General features: G+C 40.4%; 1 protein-coding gene across 1 annotated transcript in view; it reads left to right on the forward strand.

The window, feature by feature from the left end:
- The first annotated feature begins 3,239 nt into the window (after positions 1 to 3,239).
- The window catches only part of PLAC8 (placenta associated 8), a 38,125-nt gene continuing 19,656 nt past the window's right edge, over positions 3,240 to 21,708 (forward strand). The window contains exons 1-3 of the mRNA XM_004282162.3: positions 3,240 to 3,391; positions 17,066 to 17,207; positions 19,386 to 19,510. Of these exons, the coding sequence (XP_004282210.1) occupies positions 17,096 to 17,207; positions 19,386 to 19,510 (237 nt within the window). The 5' untranslated portion in view covers positions 3,240 to 3,391; positions 17,066 to 17,095. The remainder of the gene's footprint in view (positions 3,392 to 17,065; positions 17,208 to 19,385; positions 19,511 to 21,708) is intronic.

A 21,708-nucleotide genomic window follows, 5' to 3' on the forward strand; every position in this document is an offset into this window, starting at 1 on the left:
TGTATACTTTAACTAAAAAACAAGAGCTCATAAACCAAAATGATCTTTGGCATCCGTCCTGTTTCGTACAGGATATGACTTCTTCTGCAGAGCTGCCAAGATTTCTAACAACTTTTATAACAATGGGCCCAGAGGACAAGCAAGGAAATCAAGATTCATTTATACGTGACCTGATAAAAGCCTGAGACATAGAAATGTTTTGCCCTCATGTGCATCTGGAAATGCTCAATTTTCTATGAAAATTTTTATATCATGGCCAGTTTTCTGGCTAGAAGAATATTAATTATAATTTCACAAGAAACTGGCCCTCTATTCGATATGATAGCTCCAGTTATTCCAGATGCTGATTAGAGAATGGCATTGAACACAGAGCTTAGCTCCAGCTGTTTCCTTTTTAAGAATAAAAAGGATTTCTAACTCACGGCTTTTTAAAATTTGACATATGATTCACATACCATAAAATTCACCCTTTTAAAGCACAATTCAGTGGGTTTTGGTATATTCACAAAGGTGTGCAAAGCTGGGGCTGTGGGTTGGGTCTCAGTTCCTCTCCACATAAGTACAAAATAGATAAAGGAAGATAAACCAGAAACTAAAAAGACAGGGGATGGATAGGAAAGGGGGGTGAGGGGATGGTAACAGGACAGCAGAGATGAAGAGGGAGTGACCTTTTTCTGAATAGATCTTACATTACCACACCAAAGGGGACAGGAAAGAAAAGAAGTAACCTAAGTAACTTTGGAAAACAGTGTTTTGACTTGATCCTGTAAAGCTAAAAAAGCAAAAAGAACTGTACACAACACTGTAGTCTAGTTGGTAAATTGGTTTCTCACAGAGGTGTCGGTTAGCAATTCTGAAAGCACCATGTGTACATAAAAGGGTTGGATTGAACAAATAAGTAAATATATTGTAGATAATGAAAGCTAAGTTTTTTACTGTCTGAAAAAGAACTTAAAATAAGGCAAGGAGGAAAGCTAGAATTAAACCTCATGGAATTGGATTAGAATTAGAGGTATCAGTGTGAAGTCACAGTTTTGATTGATAATGATGGGCATATGTATGCGTATCCATATATGTACATGTACACACATTCATTCATGTGTATGAGTAAATATACATATATCCCCTCTCTTTACTGAAGGAGCCTAAAAGCAATGAGAACCCAACAGCAATGAGCCCGCCTAGCACCCAGATCTTTTCTAAATGCTGTTCTCCAATGAAAAGACCCAGGGCTCCTTGGAGAAGAGGTTAATTCCACATAGGTACTCTTCAAACATGTCAAAGTCATGAAAAGCAAGAAAAACCTGGGGCACTTCTCCAGATCGGAGGAGACTAAAGAGAGAGATGACAACTAAATGCAGGGTGGAATCCTGGATTGGATCCTTGAACAGAGAATGGAAAAACTATTAAGATTCAAATAGTTTTGTCTGTGGTTGAGTTAATGCTCTTGTACCAATGTTAACTTTCAATTTTTGATCATCTTACTATATGAGATGTTAATTTTAAAGGAAGCTAGGTGAAGGGCATATGAGAACTCTTCTATTTTTGCAACTTTTCTGTTAAGTCAAAAATTGTTTCAAAATTTTAAAAAAGGTTTACTTCACATAGAATTCACTGTCGTTGAGTGTTCTTCTCCCACTGCCCCCAGAGTAGCTCAAAGGGGTAGACTGTGTAGTTAAGCTCTTTTATCCCTTACTCTGGGTAGCATAGCAGGCTAAAAGACTTGACATGATTTGACCCTTTCTTTCCTGTATTCTTTCAAGCCTGGGACCAGGGTGAGGTAAACAAAATGCCTATGAGCACAGAATTTAAGAAGACACTCACTCTTAGTGAAATTGCTGGGCCAAAGGATAAGTCTATTTTTTGATTCTGCTATGTATGTATAGCCAATACTGACTGCCAAAAAGAGAGTACCAATTTATAATGCCACCAAAAATCAATGAGTCTATCATCCATTTTGCAAAACCTTGTCAATACTGGATGTCACCTGGGTGGGAGGTGTGCGGGGGGATCATTGTTTCAGATTATAGTTGGTATCTCAACAGTCTTTCAGTGATATCAGCTAACATACATTGAACATTAAAATGGACTAAGCCTGACTTCCCTGGCGGTCCAGTGGCTAAGGCTCCACGCTTCCACTGCAGGGGGCTCGGGTTCGATCTCTGGTAAGGGAATAAGATCCCACATGCAGTGCGGCATGACTAAAAAAAAATTTTTTTTAATTTAAAAATAATAATAAAATAAAACAGACTAAGCCTTATCAATGACACCCAATGACTTTGGTAGGTAAACCTTATTTTTCTAATTTTAGAGGTAAGGAAACCAAAGTTTAGACTTTTTAGTTGACTTTCCAAGTCCACACAGATAAGAGGTTGAACAACGAGGATTTTATCCCCTGTCAGCTCAGCTACAAACTATGGCACTTTTTACTACATCACGCCCAATCTCTTTATACCGTTTCTTTTACATTTGAATTTCTTCCTTTTGAAATACCTGTTCAAAACATTTTGATTTCTGATTCCGTAATTTGAGCCTTTCAGACATGAAAGTGGCCAGCCTTCTCACTCCCTCTGAGGTTGTGAGGAACAGCGGATGTTTCCCACTAGAGCGAGGCTAGCGTCAGACTATAGGGTGAGAACGTGAGGCAGGATGTGGTGCAGACCTCTACAGACACAGATTAGAGTCCCTTTTCAGCCAGTTCCTAGCTGCCAACTTCTAGCCACTTAGCATTGCTGTGACTCAGTTTCCTTGCCAGTTAAATGGGGATGATAATACCCCACAGACTTGTGAGGAGAATTCAATAAATTAATACATGAAAAGCATTTAGTACAGTGCCTAACACTTAGTAGGCATTTACTTAACCAATGTCAGGGAGAACAAAGGAGTCCAAAGAGGCAGAAGAAAAAAAGAAAAGTGTCTGATTAGGTATGGAATTCCAGATAGCCTGTTTTCTCCTTAACCCTACCTACAAGCTCCCCAATTTAAAAATGGCAATAAATACACACTAAATCTTATTTATTGTATTAAAGGGAAAAAGTAAAATTTAAAAACTGGTAAGCTCTGCCAGACATGTAAAACCAGTCAAATTATATAATGAATCAAATCTTCCCCCCCCCGCCCCAAAAAAAAGATACATGAGTGTACTTAACACAATGTAGGAGAAGGAACACAATTTTGCAGGCAAGAAATGCTTTCACTTTCAAAGTAACAGAAACATACCTTGAACACTCCTCTGCCCAGACTGCACTGGCCAATGAAAAATCACTGATTATGTACTTTGTACTGCATACTGCGATGGAAACATACTTCTCTCTTTTCTGTATCTTTCACTTCTAGTGAGATTCTCTCTCAAGCCACAAGATACAGCCTGCCCAGAACCTATTTCTTAACTGTAAGTACTTTGAAATGAAGCACTTCTTTAAAAGCTTATCTAGCCCTGGGGGGAAAAAAAAAAGTTTTCTTTAATAGTATTTGATTTTCTTGTTATTATTTCTAACATGCAATATTTCGAGGTCCAGCCGAAAGACCAATGTTCTCTTATCTAATTGCTTTAAATTTAGTTAAGTTAGTCAAATTCAACATGTACCAGGCATGTGTGAGATGCCATGATTTTCATAAGGTAGTCTTGAATCCTCATCAACTATTGCTTTCAGCAGGATACATATATTAGGCATTGTGTTTATAACTTTATCATTAATTTCACTCTTTATTTCATACATAGGCCTGTTTACTCGTGCTAGTCTAATTTCTTTTGAAACTATTATGCTTGATTTTTTTTCCATTAGAAAAAGAAGACGGAATTTTATAGATTTAGCTAATGAATCATGAGAATCCTTGAATTTTTGGTATGACAGTAAGAAAAACAGACTAGAAGGCTTCAAACTTAAATTCTGGTGCTTTATTTATATGTATAAAGAAAGAGACCCTTCTCATCTCACATTTGTTAACTTCTGAGATGAGAAATTAGGAAATGGAAATGTTTCAATCAAAGCAAAAAAAATTAAAATTTAACATTGATAAACACTAGAAAGAAAAGGAAAATCTAAGTGATATATTGATTAATATTAACATAATTAATGTAGTAGATTAATACTATTAATATTAATAAGATAGGGGCTGTCCTTCTCAAGAGTGAGGTTTTCCAGGGCAGGGAGACAGGTATAAGATTAGTTGTAACTAAAACTAATGGATGAAATTAGGGTGTTTAAAATGTGGGCCAAATCCCGCAAGGTTTCTGGGCATTGAGGTCATTCCATGAAAGGGGTCTTCTAAAGAAGGGGGTCTCAGTCTCTCTTCAAATCTTGTCCACCAAGATTCCCATTTCAATTCCTCCTGCCTCCATTTTTCCTTTTTCCGGAGTGGCCCCCACCAACTTTTTTTGTCACCTGTCTGCTCTGTGGCATCAAAGACAACATGAAACGAAACAGCTGTGTGGTCCCTCAGTGATGGGCAGAGCTACCGGCTGTGGAGAGGAAACTACAGACTCTCCTGAACCCCTACCATATCTAACACAAGCGCTACACACGTTGGGTGTCCAGTAATGTTTGCTAATGTGGGCTGGATCTGCAGTTATTCTTAACAGAAGAGAAATAAAAATGCCCAGGGCCGTGGGTTACCAAGTGTCCTCTGTAAGGGCACTGATGCTGGAATCTCCTGAGACGCCAGGCCTCTGCATGGGCAGGCAGCCCAGGGGTGAGTGGGGCTAGTTCAGCCTGTGCTCCTCGGGAAAGCTGGAGGCCCTGGCATGGCTACATCTGCCTGGAGAAAGGGATGGTATTTTTCTAATTCTCACCAAGCTGTGTCTATGCAGAGGGGCCACATTTCTCTACATGACAGCACCCTATGCCATAGGGGCAGCAGCCCTGAGGGTGCTCGGTACAGATTCCTGGACCCCAGCCCATCCCACCTAAATCACAGTCTCGAAGGATAGTGCCCAGGAATCTATATCGTAAACAAACTCTCCAAGTGGTTTTTACGCACAGTAAGCATTGAAAAGACGACTGAACGGAGGAGACAAGCTTGTAGACAAGGTCCCAGAAATTCTTGGAAACATTACTGGGCACTAAAATGATTTCAGGGAAGTTGTCTTTTGTTATCTTCCCCTTAACTCCTGCTGTCGATCTTTTACCTTGAATGGTTAAGGTTAAAGACTATTGGGTATTTAATGGCTGAAGCAAAGAGATTTGCAACCGTTTAGGATATTTTGAGTTCGTTTTTATTTTATATTTTATTGTAACCTAAAGGATGCCTAGAATTGTGAAATGATATTTAAACCACAGAGCTGCACAGGAGTAAGTGTGCTTGTTTTCTCTTCCGTTTGATAGCTACCAGGGAGTTCTTTCTGGAGTAAGAAATCTCATGTGAGAAGTTACAAAACCTCTTTCAGAATAAGCCACATTGGTCAAAAAGAAGTCTGGGGCGCTGGTTCCTAGTGCTGTTGTTCTGGGCTGGGCCGGATAGAGTAGCCTTCCCCCCTGCTGTAGGTAACCTTCACTAGAGGTGAACCTTGAAACCTCCTGGGGCCCCCAATCTCTGCTCAGTTCTAGGTGCTAAAGTCCACAGAAACACCTGGGGTGCCCCAGTTTTCCGTATTCAAAAGAGGAAGTCAAAAGTAGTGAAAGAAACAGAAACAGAGAGCTTTTGACTTTGGGGCTAAAGACTGTTGAGGCCACTACACTGAGAAAGTAAACTGTGGTACAAACTAACTGGCAGTCAGCACATGGATATTTCCCATGAAGCTGCTGGCTACAAAATGTGCAGATTACCATTGACTGAACTTCAAAGGCACTCAGAGAATGCTCCAGTCTCTGCTTTAAGGGCTAACAGCAGCCAATCTGAATACACAGATATATAAAGTATGTACAGAGTGAGGACAGTTAGGAAAAGGAAAGGATGGTTAGATAATTGCAGGCAAGTTTTTATTTTGAAATCTTCAGATCATTCTATTCAAAATCATAGCATAGACGTCTTAAAAAAATAAGCAAGTTAAATGAATATGTTTTTCCTGAGAGAGATCATGGGAAGGGTATAAATTCATTAATTCAGCAATTGGTTACTGAATGCCAACTTGTGCCAAGTACTGGCCAGGGGCAAAGGAGAAAAAAATTCAGACAGCTATAGGATAATCAGCACAACCCTTTACTTTCTTTTATTGTTGTTGTTTTTTGTCACTGCATTTGCTTTTTGTTTCCAAAATGGGTATTTCTTGTGTTGATTATAAAAGGAATAAATGCTAATTGTAAAAAATTTTTTCAGACAATGCTCAAAATTATAAAGATAAAAATATCTACCAGCCAATCACCTAGTGATAACCACCAAACATTTTGTATAGCCTTTCCTGTTTTTTTCTGATATTTGATTATTAAAAAGAAATACAAAAGAAAGTTTGAATTTCCTTTTTTTTTTTTTTTTTGAGGTACCCGGGCCTCTCACTGTTGTGGCCTCTCCCGTTGCGGAGCATAGGCTCCGGACGCGCAGGCTCAGCGGCCATGGCTCACGGGCCCAGCCGCTCCGCGGCATGTGGGATCTTCCCGGACCGGGGCACAAACCAGTGTCGCCTGCATGAGCAGGCGGACTCTCAACCACTGCCCCACCGGGGAAACCCTGAATTTCCTTTTTTTAAAGCATTTCCTGCAACACCTCTTCTTCCCAGGCCCCAAATATGGGAAGCTATCACCCAAAACTATGGTTTCTGTCATGTGAGTACTGGGGTTTGGGATATAGGATGTCTGGCAGTCTAAAGGAGTTCTAGGGAGAACTGCCACTGCGTTTTCAGGGCTGAGCACTAGCCTGTGTCTGATGTGCACCGGCTCCAGCGGGCATCACGCACTAAGACCGCGGTAGAGGGCGTGTTAATGGGCACCTACTGTGTGCCAGGGCCTGAGCTAAGCTTTTGCGTTACATCAGAGAACACAGTCCCCCAAAATTCCCTGCCCTTGTAGAGCTTACGTTCAGGACTGGAAGCTTTCCCCCAAACCAAGGTGATTATTGTAAAAAGGGTGAGCAACAGAAATGACACAATTGCAATTTCTTTATCTCCTTTTTCATGAATCCACAGAACGAGTTTGTTTAGAAAGCTGTGGATGCTTCTTACTAAAATGAAAAACAGGCATGCGCACTAGAAGTAGAATCTGGGGACCACCTAAGAGGTGTTAAAATCATTGGGGCCAGGGGCAGGGGGTTGCTGATGATAGTTTCCTTCTGTATTACTTCCTGATCAGAAGTGAGCTGATCAGCCCATTCATCTGATGAAAACTTAAAAAAATGTATTACAAATGCCTGGTGAGACTGAGCGGCCGCGGCTGGCGGAGCGGCAGGGTGCCGGGCAGCGGCACCCCGACCCTGTCCCAGACCCCGGGCTCCCTCGCGCCTGCCCGGCCAATCTCGGCTCCCACCAAGTCTGGCAGGTCCAGCCGCGTACGGCGACAGGGACCAGCCCGGGTCTCAGTCTCGCGCCGCCTGGAGCTGGCCGCGCCCCGACTGCGGCCGACCCTGCCCTCGGGCTCCGCGCTGCCTGCCCGGAGGGATTCGGGGGCAAAAAGTCGGGTCCCAGCAGAGGAGACGGCCGGGTACACAACTCACGTACTGGGAGGCGGAACGTGGGTGCCTGGCGGAGAACACCTTCTGCGCCGCAGCGCTGCGCGCAGTCACCATCCTGAGGGGCGAGAGGTCACGGCGGTGAGAAGCCCACCCCACCCTCCGCCCCGCCCTGCTGAAGCCCCGGGCCCTGCTCCTGCCGAAGCCACACCTCCCGCGTGCGCCAGAAACGGGGAGCGAGTGGGCTCTCCGCCCCAAATGGAAAAGCGGGGGCTGCTGATGCGCCCGGATGCTTTGATAACTTGGTTCAGCCTGACACCGGCGCGCCCCGCCACCGGCGGACTGTCCTGCCCTTGTCCCTTCTCCCTGCAAGGGAGCCAGAGCACAGCCAGAGGCAAGTTCGCTTCGTTCCATCACCTGGTGATCCTACCCTTCAAGATAGACTCCTGCCTACAAAGACACCCACAGATAATGCAGGCTCCGAATGATCGCCCCCCCCCCCGCCACCTTCCCTCCTCCCCCCCATTTTTGTTCACTTACTAAACCTTCTTTCGCAGTGTTTTCTGTGAGATCCACAGTGGTTAGCCTCTCTTATTGTAAAGAGCAGTAAAAAGCCATTATGGCGCATTAAAAAATAAATAAAGCAAAAACCAAAATAAAAAACCACTTTAATGCATATAAAAGGACTAACCTAATAAATTTTAAATAAGCTTCAGCTATTCTGAATGCATTTTATGGTGTTTTATACAAAAAAGAGAAATTCTTTAGGATGGTTCCTAAGAATTATAAATGGGAAATGCAACCACAGTTCAAAAATCTTCTTATGGCTATGTTTATATTATATACCACTTGGATTTGGGAATGTACGTTTTACAGCTTTTGTAACAGATTGCTTTTGTATTTTTCACTCTAAGTCCTATGGGGGCTCTCCTCTTCCCATATTCTCTTTTGTTTTCTTATTTTTTAGAAATAATTTCAGATTTATGAAAAATGTTGGAACAATAACACACAAAAAGACAAACAATAACAAATGTTGGCCACAATGATGGGACCCGCAGACAAAATGCAGCAGTTTTGGAAAACAATGTGAAGCAGTTCGAAATGCTAAACATGGCCTTGGTGGTATAGTGGTGAGCATAGCTGCCTTCCAAAATGCAAAACATAAAGTTAGTATTTTGACCCAGCAATTCCACTTCTAGATAGACACCCAAGAGGAATGAAAACAAATGTCCGCACAAAACCCTGTGTGGTACGCAGATAGTAATAGGAGCGTTATTCATAATAACAAAAAAGTAGAAGTAATCTAAATGACCATCAGCTGATCAATGGACAAACACAAAATGGTATATCCACACAATGGAATATTATTCAGCAGTAAAAAAAAAAAAAGTACTAATGCATGCTGTGGTAAGGATGAACCTTGAAAACATTATGCTAACTCAATGAAGTCAGTTACAAAAAAAGCATATATTCTCTGATTCCATTTATATGAAATGACTAGAATAAGCAAACCAATAGAAACAAAAAGCAGATTAGAGATTGTTTGGACGTAGGGGAGGCGAGAGGAAGTGGGGAGTGACTGTTAATGGATATGGGTGCTAAAGGATGTGTGCTAAAATATTTCAAAATTAGATTATGGTGGTGGTTATGCAAGTATGAATATACTAAAATCACTGAACTGTATCCATTTTAAACAATTGAATTTTATAGTATGTAAAATATTTCTCAATAAGATATTCTTTTAAATAACAGGGACTTTCCTGGCAGTCCAGCGGTTAGGACTGCACGTTTCCATTGCAGGGCGTGCGGGTTCAATCCCTGGTCAGGGAACTAAGGCCCCACATGCATACGGCACAGACTAAAAAATACAAAAATAAAAAAGTAATACGCAGAGTCCCCATACACCCCTCACTGGTTTTCCTGGTTAATGTTTTACATAACAATCGTACAAATACGGAAACCAGGAAATTAATATTGGCAAACTGCTATCACCTAATTAATCTACAGATCTTATCCCAATGTTACCAATTGTCCCACTATTGCCCTAAGGAAGAGAAAAGCAGCTCTTGCCATTGTGGAGCTGGCCCAGTGCTGTGAGCTAGGCTTTGGTGTTGCAGCAAGCTGGCCTGGCACTCACACCAGGTCTTTTTTTATTTTTGAGATATAATTGACATATAACATTATATTAGTTTCAGGTGTACAACATAATGATTTGATATTTGTATATACTGTGAAATGATCACCACAGTAAATCTAGTTAACGTGCATCACCACACAGTTACAAAATTTTTTCCTGAGATGAGAACTTTTAAGATTTATTCTTTTAGCAACTTTTAAATATACAATACATTGTTATTAACTATAGTCACCATGCTGTACATTACAGCCCCAGGACTTATTTATTTTACAGCTGCAAGTTTGTACCTTTAGACCACCTTCACCCATTTCTCCCACGCCCTACCCCTCACCTCTAACAACCACAAATCTGTTCTCCGTATCCATGAGTTTGGTTTGTTTGCTTGTTTTAGATTCCACGTATAAGTGAGATCATCTTGTATTTGTCTTTCTGTGTCTGACTTATTTCACTTAGCGTAATGCCTTTAAGGTCCATCCATATTGTCCTTCCCACTGGGTCTTGATGTTCCCCTCTAGCACATGAACAATTTCACAGAGCATCAACATCAGATAAGACCATGATGGATCAAATAAAAACACTAACACTCTGTAATCATATTTGAACACAGATGAATTTTAAACATTATCCAAGCCACAAAATACCAGACATTTCCCTTTCCTGACTAATATGAGTGATTGCTGTTTCTTTACCTGTTGCAGGATTAGGCTTGCTCTAGTCACCTTCATTCCCATAGATAAGATTTATTAATATACCCAGTCATAGCATTGTCTCCACTTTCTGGAGCACATCAGTATGTCCCATTACTGATAATATCAACTTTGGTCACTTGACTAAGATAGTGTCTGCCAGATTTATCCACTAGAGAGTTGCTGTTTTACTCTTTGTAATTAATAAGTAGCCTGTGGGGAGATACTTTGAGATGTGTAAATATGTTGTTTCTCATCATACTTTCAAAGTCTAATTTTAGCATCCATCTGTGAGTCTTTCCTATAACAATTATTATTGTAGTGTTTGCCAAATGGTGATCTTGTATTTCCATCACTCCCTCTATATTCATTAATGGGAATTCTCCCTCATTTTATTTTTTATTATTATTATTATTCTGGCCGTGCCGTGTAGCCTGCAGGATCTTAGTTCCCTGAGCAGGGATCGAACCTTGCCTGCTGCAGTGGAAACGTGGAGTCTTAACCTCTGGGGACCACCAGGGAATTCCCCCCTTCTCCCTCAGAGTAAATAAAATTTACTCTTTTATTTATATCAGTAGAGAGTTACGTATAGTTTAGTCTATGAATTATAATCAGATATTAACATTATTTGGTTACACAAATTGTCCCAGATTTAGCCATTGGAAGAGCCATCAAGTTGGCTCTGAGGTCCTATCTCTAATCCATATTTGCACCCTTTTTTACTTTTTGGTACACAAGATGTTCCAGGCTTATCTTGTACTTCCCTTTCCCAGCCCTGGAATCATCCATTTCTCTAATGAACTCAGGCTCTTTTTTTAATTGGAAAATGGTATTTAGAAACCAAGATTTGGGCACAAGGTGTGTTCATTGATAGTGGGTGGTTGTTCCTTCTAGGTCCTCTCAATGGAGAGGGCTAGGAAATATTTATGTATTCATACACATTTCTATATCTCTCTGTGTGTATGGGTGTGTGTGTGTGTACTGTAAAGTTGTTGTTTGTTGCCTCAGTGGCTTTCTAAGTGCCTGTTTTGAACTTTTACCAAGTTATTGCCCACTTCTAAGTACCCATCCCCAGTACATGTGTTCATAAGCCTTATAATGACTTCCCCATCTTACCCTTTTCCTACTTTCCACATTGACCAAGTTACATTTAAATTACCCAGTGAGAATCCTTCCTGCATGCCACAAGCTACCCCACTCATGACCCTCAATAAAGGCATTTGCCCATGAGTCCTGGCTCTGCTCTCTCGACGCCTGCTGTTACCAAACTTCAGGCTTTTAAGGGGCTTTGCATGGCCCTCTGGGCATGTCATGCCTCCCCCTTTAGGACCTGTGAGTAGAATAAATTCTTTAATTTCATATGCTTGTCTGAATGGGATTTCCGTAGCTGTGTTGGAGTGACCCTTAAAGACCCCACAAAGGAGTCTTACCCCCTCATTTACAACTGTGTGTGTGTGTAAATAACCATGAGTTCATACCACTGATTCCAACTCAATAGGACTCATACTAGCTGTCCTCCCTTCCTTATTTGTAATTTCTTTCTCTGACAGGGAAAAATCTCAATCTCATTATCCACAGTATATTATTCAAGCCATATATAGATAGATAGATAGATTTCGGAATTGCTAATTCATACCTCTGTGAAAAACAAGTTTAGTAACTAGAGTATAATATTTGTCAGGTTTTTTTATAGCTTTATGTTATATAGTCAAAATACTTTCCAAGGTTATTTAGGTTACCTTTTTCTTCCTCAGTGTGGTTATAATATTAATTGTAATACAGTCAGGTCTATTTGTTACTGTTTATATAGCATTTTGGGATCCTGCCACATTCTCTTTGATTTTGACTATCTATTTATGCGTTGACTTGATATGTGAAATATTAGCATGGTTGGAAGAGTCAGAGCCATATGAAAAGGTACACTTAGAGAAGTGTTGCCCCCAGCCCTGCTACTCCATTTCCATTCTCTCATTCTTTCCACATTTACCCTGAACATAACAAGTTTCATTTGTGTCTGGTTTATTCTTCCTGTATTATTTATTGCACAATTGAACAGATACATGTGTGTTTTCTTATTTCCCTTTATCTCTTACATGAAGGATATCATACCAAAAACATTCTTTTGTGCATTTTTTTCCCACTTATATATATCTTGGAAGTTACTTCATGTCAGTTTATAGAGCTCGTCCTCCTTCTTTTTTTGATAGCTGCATAACACTCCACTGTGTGGGTGTACCATAGTTTATTCAACCTGTCTCCCATATAGTGCTTACAATTATTTTGCAAAAACAAACAATGCTGCTAGGAATAACCTCATGCATATGTGTTTTTGCATTTTTGGAGGTATATCTTCAGGATGAATTTCTAGATATGGGATTACTTGGGCAAATGGTAAGCGTAAGTGTAGTTTTGTTAAGTATTGCTAAAGTTCCTTCCAGAATGGTTGCACCAGTTTGCATTCTCACCAGAAATATATGAGTACCTGTTCCTCCACAGCCTTACCAAAAGAATGTGTTGCATACTCTTTAATTTTTGCCACCTGACAAGTGTTTAATTTGCATTTCTTTAATATTGAGTGAGTTTGAACATCTTTTTTAATATACTTAAGGTCATTTTCATGTCTTCTTTTGTGAATTATCTGTTCCTGCCTTGTCATTTTATCAACCTTGGGGCTTTTAAATTTCTCTCATTTTAAAGATTTTTTTTTAATACTTAATGTCAGATTTTGTCCTCTCTTTGTGTACCTATAATCATTTTATTAAAACTTAGAAAAATATATGTTTGCAGACCACACTCACTAATGGGAAGGGAAATACCTAGAGCTGTTTTCTGATGGTGATAAAGTTCAACAGACAGAAACCTTTAAAAAAACGTTTTAAAGCTTCTTCCTTCTTTCTAAAAAAATAAAAATAAACTCGTTTAATAGTCATCCAAAAACACTGTGTCCTTCACATGAGGCTGTTTGCTAGGACTCAGGGGACCATTTATAATGATTGACCTGGTTAATTTACAATTAGCTATGATGAAGCCTGGGCAGATTTAGACATGTTTGAACCATTGTTGATACGCTTTCAATTGTGTGGAAAAACATCCAAGATGTTGCCTTGTTTCATATACTGCTCTCCCTTTTTGTCCATGGGAACTACCAAAATAGCCAGGCATTACTGGGCAATGCAATCTAGAAAGAAACCCAGTTAATTCAAGAAATAGAAAAAGTGTAAAGTAATATGGAACAATGGAGGTAATTTGCTTGTTTTTGACACTGCCCTATGAGGGAAATAATACAAGAAAGCATTAGTATAATCACATTGCCTGAGTATCTCAAAGCACTGTATTTTCAATTTTAGTGTTTTTCTTTTGTCCTGAATTCTGAAGTGGAAATGTATTACATCTCAGTGTCTAGCACACTGTGAGTAAATCAAACATATAATAAGTACTTAATTCAAGAAGACAAGGAAAAGTACCTTCTATTAGACTACATTGAAGTTGGTGCTAAAGGAATAAATATGAAAAGAGAGTTCCAGTTCTCAAGGAGATCACAACAAACCAATGAAAATGCTACCCTGTAATAAGTGCTGTGATGGAGCAGGGCTCTAAAGCTAAGGGGCAAAGGGAGGGACAGGGACTGTGGAGTGAGCCAGAGAAGGATTTGAATTTCATAATTTACTTAAACTCTCTGAGCCTCCATTTCCTCATCAACTCAATAAATATAATAATTCCTACTTGGCAGGGCTGTTGCAACATTAAGTGGACAGTGTGAGTCTAGCACAGTGCCTGATATAGGGTAGAATTTCAATGAATATTAGCTGATATTATTGCCAACAGATATTTGTGGAAATCATCAAAAGAAATTTCCTTGCTGCATTTTTGTACATTTTAGCCGTACTCCCTGATACTAATCTGATTTTTTTTTATTGTTCATTAAATTCATCCCTAGACTTTATCTCATAGAAGGTACTCATAGAAGGTAATTTTTATTGTCTTCTTGAATTAAGTACTTATTATATGCTTGATTCACTCACAGTGTGCTAGACACTGAGATGTAATACATTTCCACTTCAGAATACAGGACAAAAGAAAATACTCTCAATAAGCACAGAAGGTGGATAGGTCAGAAACCATTTCCATTTTTAAAGATTAGTAAGAGGAAATTTAAATGATTAGTTAAATAACTAGGCTGATCAATGACTAGTCCAAGATCACACAGTTTAGGAAACCAGAATTTGAGCAAAGATATTCTCACTTCAAATCAAATCAATGTTGCATGACCCCACACTGCCTCTCATGATGGAGAGAAATTAGGACTAACCTAACAAAATGTACTTCATAATAAACGTTGCTGGGGCACACCATCAGGGCTTGCCCCTAACACGTACCAAGGGTCTGTCAGCACTGACAGTCTGCACTGTCAGAGGGATACAGGCTCCAGGTAAATTTGAAGTGAAGGACCAACTTGGATGAAGGAAGATTGGAGAGGACTACTGTGATGTTGTGGTTTTTAATAAGAAATACATATTTGGTCTTCATTCCCGTTCATGGCACAGAGCTCCTAAAATCTTTGGAATTTCTTACATGGTAAGAGCAATAAAGGTGTCTTGTTATTCATAACAAGCCCCTCTCAACTACAGAGGAGTTTATGCTAATGAAGTGACTTTTTTGAAAGCCCTTGAGGGTGCTGGTTGCCAGAGAAACCAATCTTTGTTTAGAGGGTTGGAACTTTTTGCGAAGCTCTCAGACTTCCAGGGGAGGGGAGAGGGGTTTGGAGACTGAATTCAATCACCAATGGCCAATGATTTAATGAATCATGCCTGTGTAATCAAGGCTCCATAAGAACCCAAAAGGACAGGGTTCAGAGAGCTTTGGGGTTGGTGTACTGGGAAGGTGGCCCACCCCAAACTCCACAGGCTCTGAACCTCACCCTCTGTATCTTTTCATCTGGTTGTTCATTCTTATCTTTTAATAGCCTTTGTAATATATCAATAATCTAGTAAGTAATCTATTTTCCTGAGTTCTGTGAGCCAATCCAGCAAATTTATCAAACCTGAGGAAGGGGTCATGGGAACCTCTGATCTAGTTGGTCAGAAGCACTGGTGACAACCTGGTCTTACAATTGGCATCTGAAGTAGGGGAGGGAGGGCAGTCTTGTGGGACTGAGCCCTTAACACATGGAATCTGACACTGTCTCCTATAGACAGTGTCAGAATTGAGCCAAATTGTAGGACACTGTATGGGCAGGCTCCTCAAGATGTCTGTTCTCTTGTTCTCTGTACATTCTCTGCTTACCAGTCCCTGCTTAACCTACATTCTATTCAGATGACTGACCTTCCCTAATCAGCAAATACCTACGTACTTGCCCCCTGCCCCAGCTAGTGATTGTTCTAAGCTTTAGATCAGAATATCTCCCCTGTGATAGCTTATCAAAGGGGTGGTGAGAGGCTGTGCTCCTCTGCTTGTTTCCCTGGTAACCAGTGAGCCAACCTGATGTCAATCCCCCCTAAAACTGGTAACCTCCCTCTCCCCCCATCCCCTGCCCTGGGAGCGAAGACTGGTGGGCTGTCACTCCAGGACCTTGCTTCAGAAATGTAAGATCCCCCTATCCATTAAACCATTGATGTTTCTGTCGCTGACTCTGGGCTCTTTCTTCGGTCTCCGGACAAGTACAGGGCTCGCAGGCCTGCAGGGTGCAATCCAATGGACCCCCATCTGGTGTTGCAGAATTGCTTGGTGTGGAAAAAAGCTACCACACATTTGGTGATCACAGGTGACAGTGTTCTGTGAGTAGACAGAAAACAGGGGAGTTTTTCCTTTACAACTGCTCATCAGAAACAAGTCCACAGCAAAAGGGAACATAAAAGAGGGGCAAGAGGAGAAAGGTTGCAAGTACACAAAAGCTTAGGATGGTGCAATTTTACAGAAGTCCGTTTCCGTAATTCACTATTTCTTCTGTCAACTGAAAAAAAATGCACAACATGAGTGTTGTGAGTTAAGTTTTATTTGGAGCCAAATGAGGACTATAGCCTGGGAGAACAGCCTCGCAGATAGCTCTGAGGACCTGCTGCGAAGAGGTCGGAGGGGAGGTGAGTATGCACGCGATTTTGGTGAAGGGGGCACGTGCGTCAAGCACACATTTTGGCAGAAGGTTGCTGCTGGTCACGGGGAGCAGACGCCTCCGTTAATGATTTTAGTGCTTTTCTAGATATGAGAAGATGTAAGAAATGGGGCTCATAAAATCTTCTCCTAAAAAATATCTAACTCTCTGAAGGCCTGTTCTGCCAGTGTTTCCCAGAACACACAGTGCCTCATTCCTGATCACCGTGCTGAACTCCTTTCAGGGTGTGTTGAAGGTCAGCGACTGCAGTGGCGGGTGACTTCGTTCTTGTAGAACCAAACAGCGTGCAACAATTTTTAGTTGGCATGGTCATTATCACGGGTTTTCTAATTTGTTTCCCTGTCTTGTGTGGAGACCAGGCACCTGTTTAAAATAGTTCTTACAACCCTGTTACGTTCCCTAACACCAAGAGAAGAATCTGTACGTTTTACCAGTTCAGTGAATCCCTTCCCCCAGGGGCCTCTGCAGAAATTCTGTTCTTCAAAGATCAACAAGTCACTTGGTTTAAATTTCCTCACTTGCCCATGAAGCAGAGTACCTCAAAACAGGCTTCCAAGAGCAACCTCCAGGCTACTTACACCAAGTTTTTCCTTTCAGACCACTGCCACGTAAGACCCTGCATCGAAAATGCAAGCTCCATCTCCAGTGGTCATTGTAACTCAGCCTGGAGCTGGTCCGGTTCCTCAAACCTCTAACTGGCAGACGGGCATGTGTGACTGCTTCAGCGATTGCGGCGTCTGTAAGTGCTGGGGAAAGTGCGCCCGTAACTGATGCGGAGGTGAATTACCAAAGACCAAATCCTTCCCTCACTCCTCCCTTATTGTGTAGTAAACGTTCCCCACTGATGCCAAAGTACCCTGTGTGTCAGGCAATGCTTTGTTAACAGAAAAAACCTGTACGGACTGTAAATTAATTGTTCTCCACCCTTCGAAGAATAGTCTTACTCCTAAAATAAGTTCTGGAGTTAAGATAATAGGCAAAAAGCTGATAACTCTAACAGTGAACAGACTTGGCCTAATGACTATAAATAGACCATACATCATATTAAAAGAGACATTTCAAGTTTTACTTGATTAAAAAAAAAGACTGCTCTTGTTACACATAAATTAAACTCATTATTTTATAGTTACACTGTGCCCAGTAAACAAGGGATAATTTTCATCCATGGTTTCAGCATGAGCTCAGAGAAAAATTATTTTATTTGTACATTTAGCTTTGTTATACACCTAAGAATAAAGAATTCTAAAGGCAATTAACTTCTCATTGGGTAAAATATCTCTGACCCTCCTTGTTTTTTGTTTTGTTTCTTTTATGAGAGCTCTCTAAGTAAACTTGGGAGAGAGGAAGTTTGAGAGAAGATGGGGGTGTCAGAAAGGTCAAATGCTTAGTTCTCAACACCAAGCAGGAAACAAACAAACCTGCCTATATAACAAATTTTGCTCTGAGGTTTTTGGTTTTGTTTTCCTGCCTCCTTGAAGTCTACACAGTGTTCTGAGACAGGAAAGGAAAATTTGTTAACCTCTAACTTATCACTGGAATTGAAATTTGAAATCGAGTTAATAATTACATTGAAAAGCCTAAAGGGGGGCTTCCCTGGTGACGCAGTGGTTAAGGACCCGCCTGCCAATGCAAGGGACACGGGTTCAAACCCTGGTCCGGGAAGATCCCACATGTTGCAGAGCAACTAAGCCCATGCGCCACAACTACTGAGGCTGTACTCTAGAGACTGCAAGCCACAACTGCTGAAGCCTGTGCGCCTAGAGCCTGTGCTCCGCAACAAGAGAAGCCACCGCACCGTAATGAACAGTAACCACTGCCTTCTGCAAGTAGAGAAAGCCCGAGCGCAGCAACGCAGACCAAACGCAGCCAAAAATAAAGATAAATAAAATTTTTTTAAAGTAGATTGTAAAATAATATTTAAAGTAATATTAGATATTAAAAATAATATTTTTTTAAAAAGCACAGAGGGAAAGAATTACCTAGGAAATGGAACAGTTGGGTTTATTTATTTGCTGTCATTGTCCTACTGGATGACCTGGGGTGATGACTTACACTTCTCGGGACATTAGTTCAACATCTGCATATCATAGTGATAATGAAACCACAATAATAAAACCTTCTAAAGATGAACATTCTAATCCCCTAACCCCTAGTATTGTTACTCAAATAAGTGAATTACAAGTCCTAATATGAGCTTAATATCTTCATACAGAATTTCTTAATTGTAGATCTGACCAAATCATTCTCCCTTCTTAAAATATTTCAGAGGTTCCTCATGACTACCATGACCCATTCTGAGCACTCGTACTTCCTCTTTATCCAGTCTCCAACTCGCCATGGGTCCAGCTTCATCCCCGTCCCATCCCTGGCTCCAGCCATGTTGAATGAAAACCAGCCATTGCCTAGACATACCATGTTATCTAAAGAGGGTCTTTTCCCTTTCCTCTACCTATAAAATTCCTAATCATCCTTCAATATTCAGATCAAGCAACATTTCCTTCCCAGAGCACTGGAGGCCCCATTTGTGTGAGTGACTCCTTGGCATCCTGAGTAGGTTTCTGTTGGAGAATTTTTCATATGATCTAACTTCCCTTCTAGACTTCAGACAGAGGCATTGTCAGTACTGAGGATAATCTCTGGAACATGGCTAGGTTTCAGTGAATCATTCAATACATGGATGAAGGCAGTACTACAAAAAGAATACAGACTTTCCAAGGTGTGGTTATTCCAGAAATGATTGGGTGGAGAGAAGGGAGAAGCTGATGCGTTGCTGAGCAAAAGCAGTGAAGATGGACTTGGCAGCAGGATGTGTGACAAAGGCCCCAGGATTTGGACCGCCATTCATGAAAGCACACTAACTTTCAGCTGTGGTGGGGGCAGAGTGGAGTAATTTGTACCTCTGATTTCATGTGTCCAGGTCTCTGTGGCATATTTTGCTTCACGTGTCTTGCATGTCAAGTTGCATCTGATATGAATGAATGCTGTCTGTGTGGAACAAGTGTTGCAATGAGGACCCTCTACAGGACTCGATACGGCATCCCGGTGAGTCTCTTATGACACTGTATCATTCAAGTATGCGCCCACGTTCAAAATAATTGTCATAAACATGGAGACAATTTGATGGTACCCATCATCATACGAATTTGATTAGTAGGAGTTTCCTAGCATCTGCAACCTTGTATTCCATTACTGTAGCAATAGATCCTCTGGTTATGGGACCTCCTTCTATGTTTCTGTGAAAACCTTAGAAAATAAACAACTCTTGTATTTGCAATGTATGTCATACAGTGGAAGAGGAATGTTCAGAGCCTACTATGCCCCAGGTATATTACATATGTTACATCATTTAATCCTTACACCAACCCCGTAAAGTAAGTAGGCCCACCAGGCAGAATTCCTTCTTACTCAGGGGAAGTTGTTCTTTCTCTATTAAGGCCTTCAACTAATTAGATGAGACCCACCCACATTATGGAGGGTTACTCTAAGTCTACTGATTTAAATGTTAATCTCATCTGAAATATTATCTTCACAGAAACATCTAGAATAGTGTTTGATCTAATATCTGGGTACTATGACCTGGCCAAGATGACACATAAAATTAACCATCACAGGAAACAAATATCAATAAATAGACAGAGGGCTTCGCTGGTGGCGCAGTGGTTGAGAGTCCACCTGCCGATGCAGGGGACACGGGTTCATGTCCCGGTCTGGGAAGATCCCACATGCCACGGAGCAGGCTGGGCCCAGTGGGCCATGGCCGCTGGGCCTGTGCGTCTGGAGCCTGTCCTCCGCAATGGGAGAGGCCACAACAGTGGGAGGCCCGTGTACAGCAAAAATAAATAAATAAATAGGCAAAATATTTTAGGAACTTATCTTATTCCATTGAAATTATTTTATTTTTTATTTGAAAATATTTCTTACTTTTTTAATTATACAAGATAATACATATATAGGTAATTTTATGACAAATCCAAACACAGAGGTATATAAAATAAAAAGTGAAAATCTCTACTCAGTGATAAATTCTATTAGTAACTTGGTGGTCTCCTTCCTCAGGTTTCTTTTTCCTATGCCTATAAGGCATATACATATAGATTAGATGTAGCTATAGCTATAGATCTAGACATATGGGGTTTGGGATATGCAGGGCTAATTTATTGCTTTTTTTTTTTTTAATGAGTTCATACTATATTGTAACCTGTTTTTTCCACTTAATATATGGTAGACACCTTTTATGTCTGTAATACAGATTCTTTTTAATATCTGCATAGTATTCCATCATAGAGATAACATACTTAATCACTTCCTTATTGATGAAAGGTTAAGTGATATTGCAGTTTAAATAGTTGTACGTATATGATTTGGTACATGCACTGGTATTTTTGTAGGATAGTGTACTAGATTAGATTGACAGATCACAGGATATGCACATTCAAAATTTGAAAAATACTGTTAAGTATCCCTTCAAAAAGATTATATCAATTTATAATTTATTAATATTATACGTGTGCCAATATAATATTTTTTCATGTTGCCTGTCAGAGAGGAAATGATATTTCCTTGTCGTTTTAGTTAAATTTTTATTAGATAGATCAAGCAACTTTTTGAAAATTTATTGTCCTTTTTCATTTCTTCTATAAATTATCTGTACATATACTTTGTTCATTGTTTTATTGAGTTGTTTTTCTTTTCTAATTGATTTGTAGGAGCTCTTTATTTATTACGCTATGACTATTTAACATGAAAGTTATCAACTTTTTTAAAGGCTTAGTACATAATCAATTTTTTTTTTTTTTTTTTTTTTTTTTTTTGCGGTACGCGGGCCTCTCACTGTTGTGGCCTCTCCCTTTGCGGAGCACAGGCTCTGGACGCGCAGGCCTAGTGGCCATGGCTCACGGGCCCAGCCGCTCCGCGACATGTGGGATCCTCCCGGACCGGGGCACGAACCCGTGTCCCCTGCATCGGCAGGCGGACTCTCAACCACTGCGCCACCAGGGAAGCCCCCATAATCAATTTTTTTAAATGCTCATTAGGAGTTTGAAAAATTAATAACAGTCTAAAACTAAAACTTTAGTTGGTTTTGACAAAATTTGGAAGATTGGAAGGAAGAGGAAGAAACTAAGATATTCTAAAGGCTTTGTCTGGCATTGATAGATAAATACACATTTTTTTATAAAAAGAACATTACTGAGGTATAACTGACTTACAATAAACTGCATATATTTAAAATGAACAATTTG

The sequence above is a fragment of the Orcinus orca genome, chromosome 4, assembly GCF_937001465.1.
Source record: "Orcinus orca chromosome 4, mOrcOrc1.1, whole genome shotgun sequence".
Lineage (NCBI taxonomy): Eukaryota > Metazoa > Chordata > Mammalia > Artiodactyla > Delphinidae > Orcinus > Orcinus orca.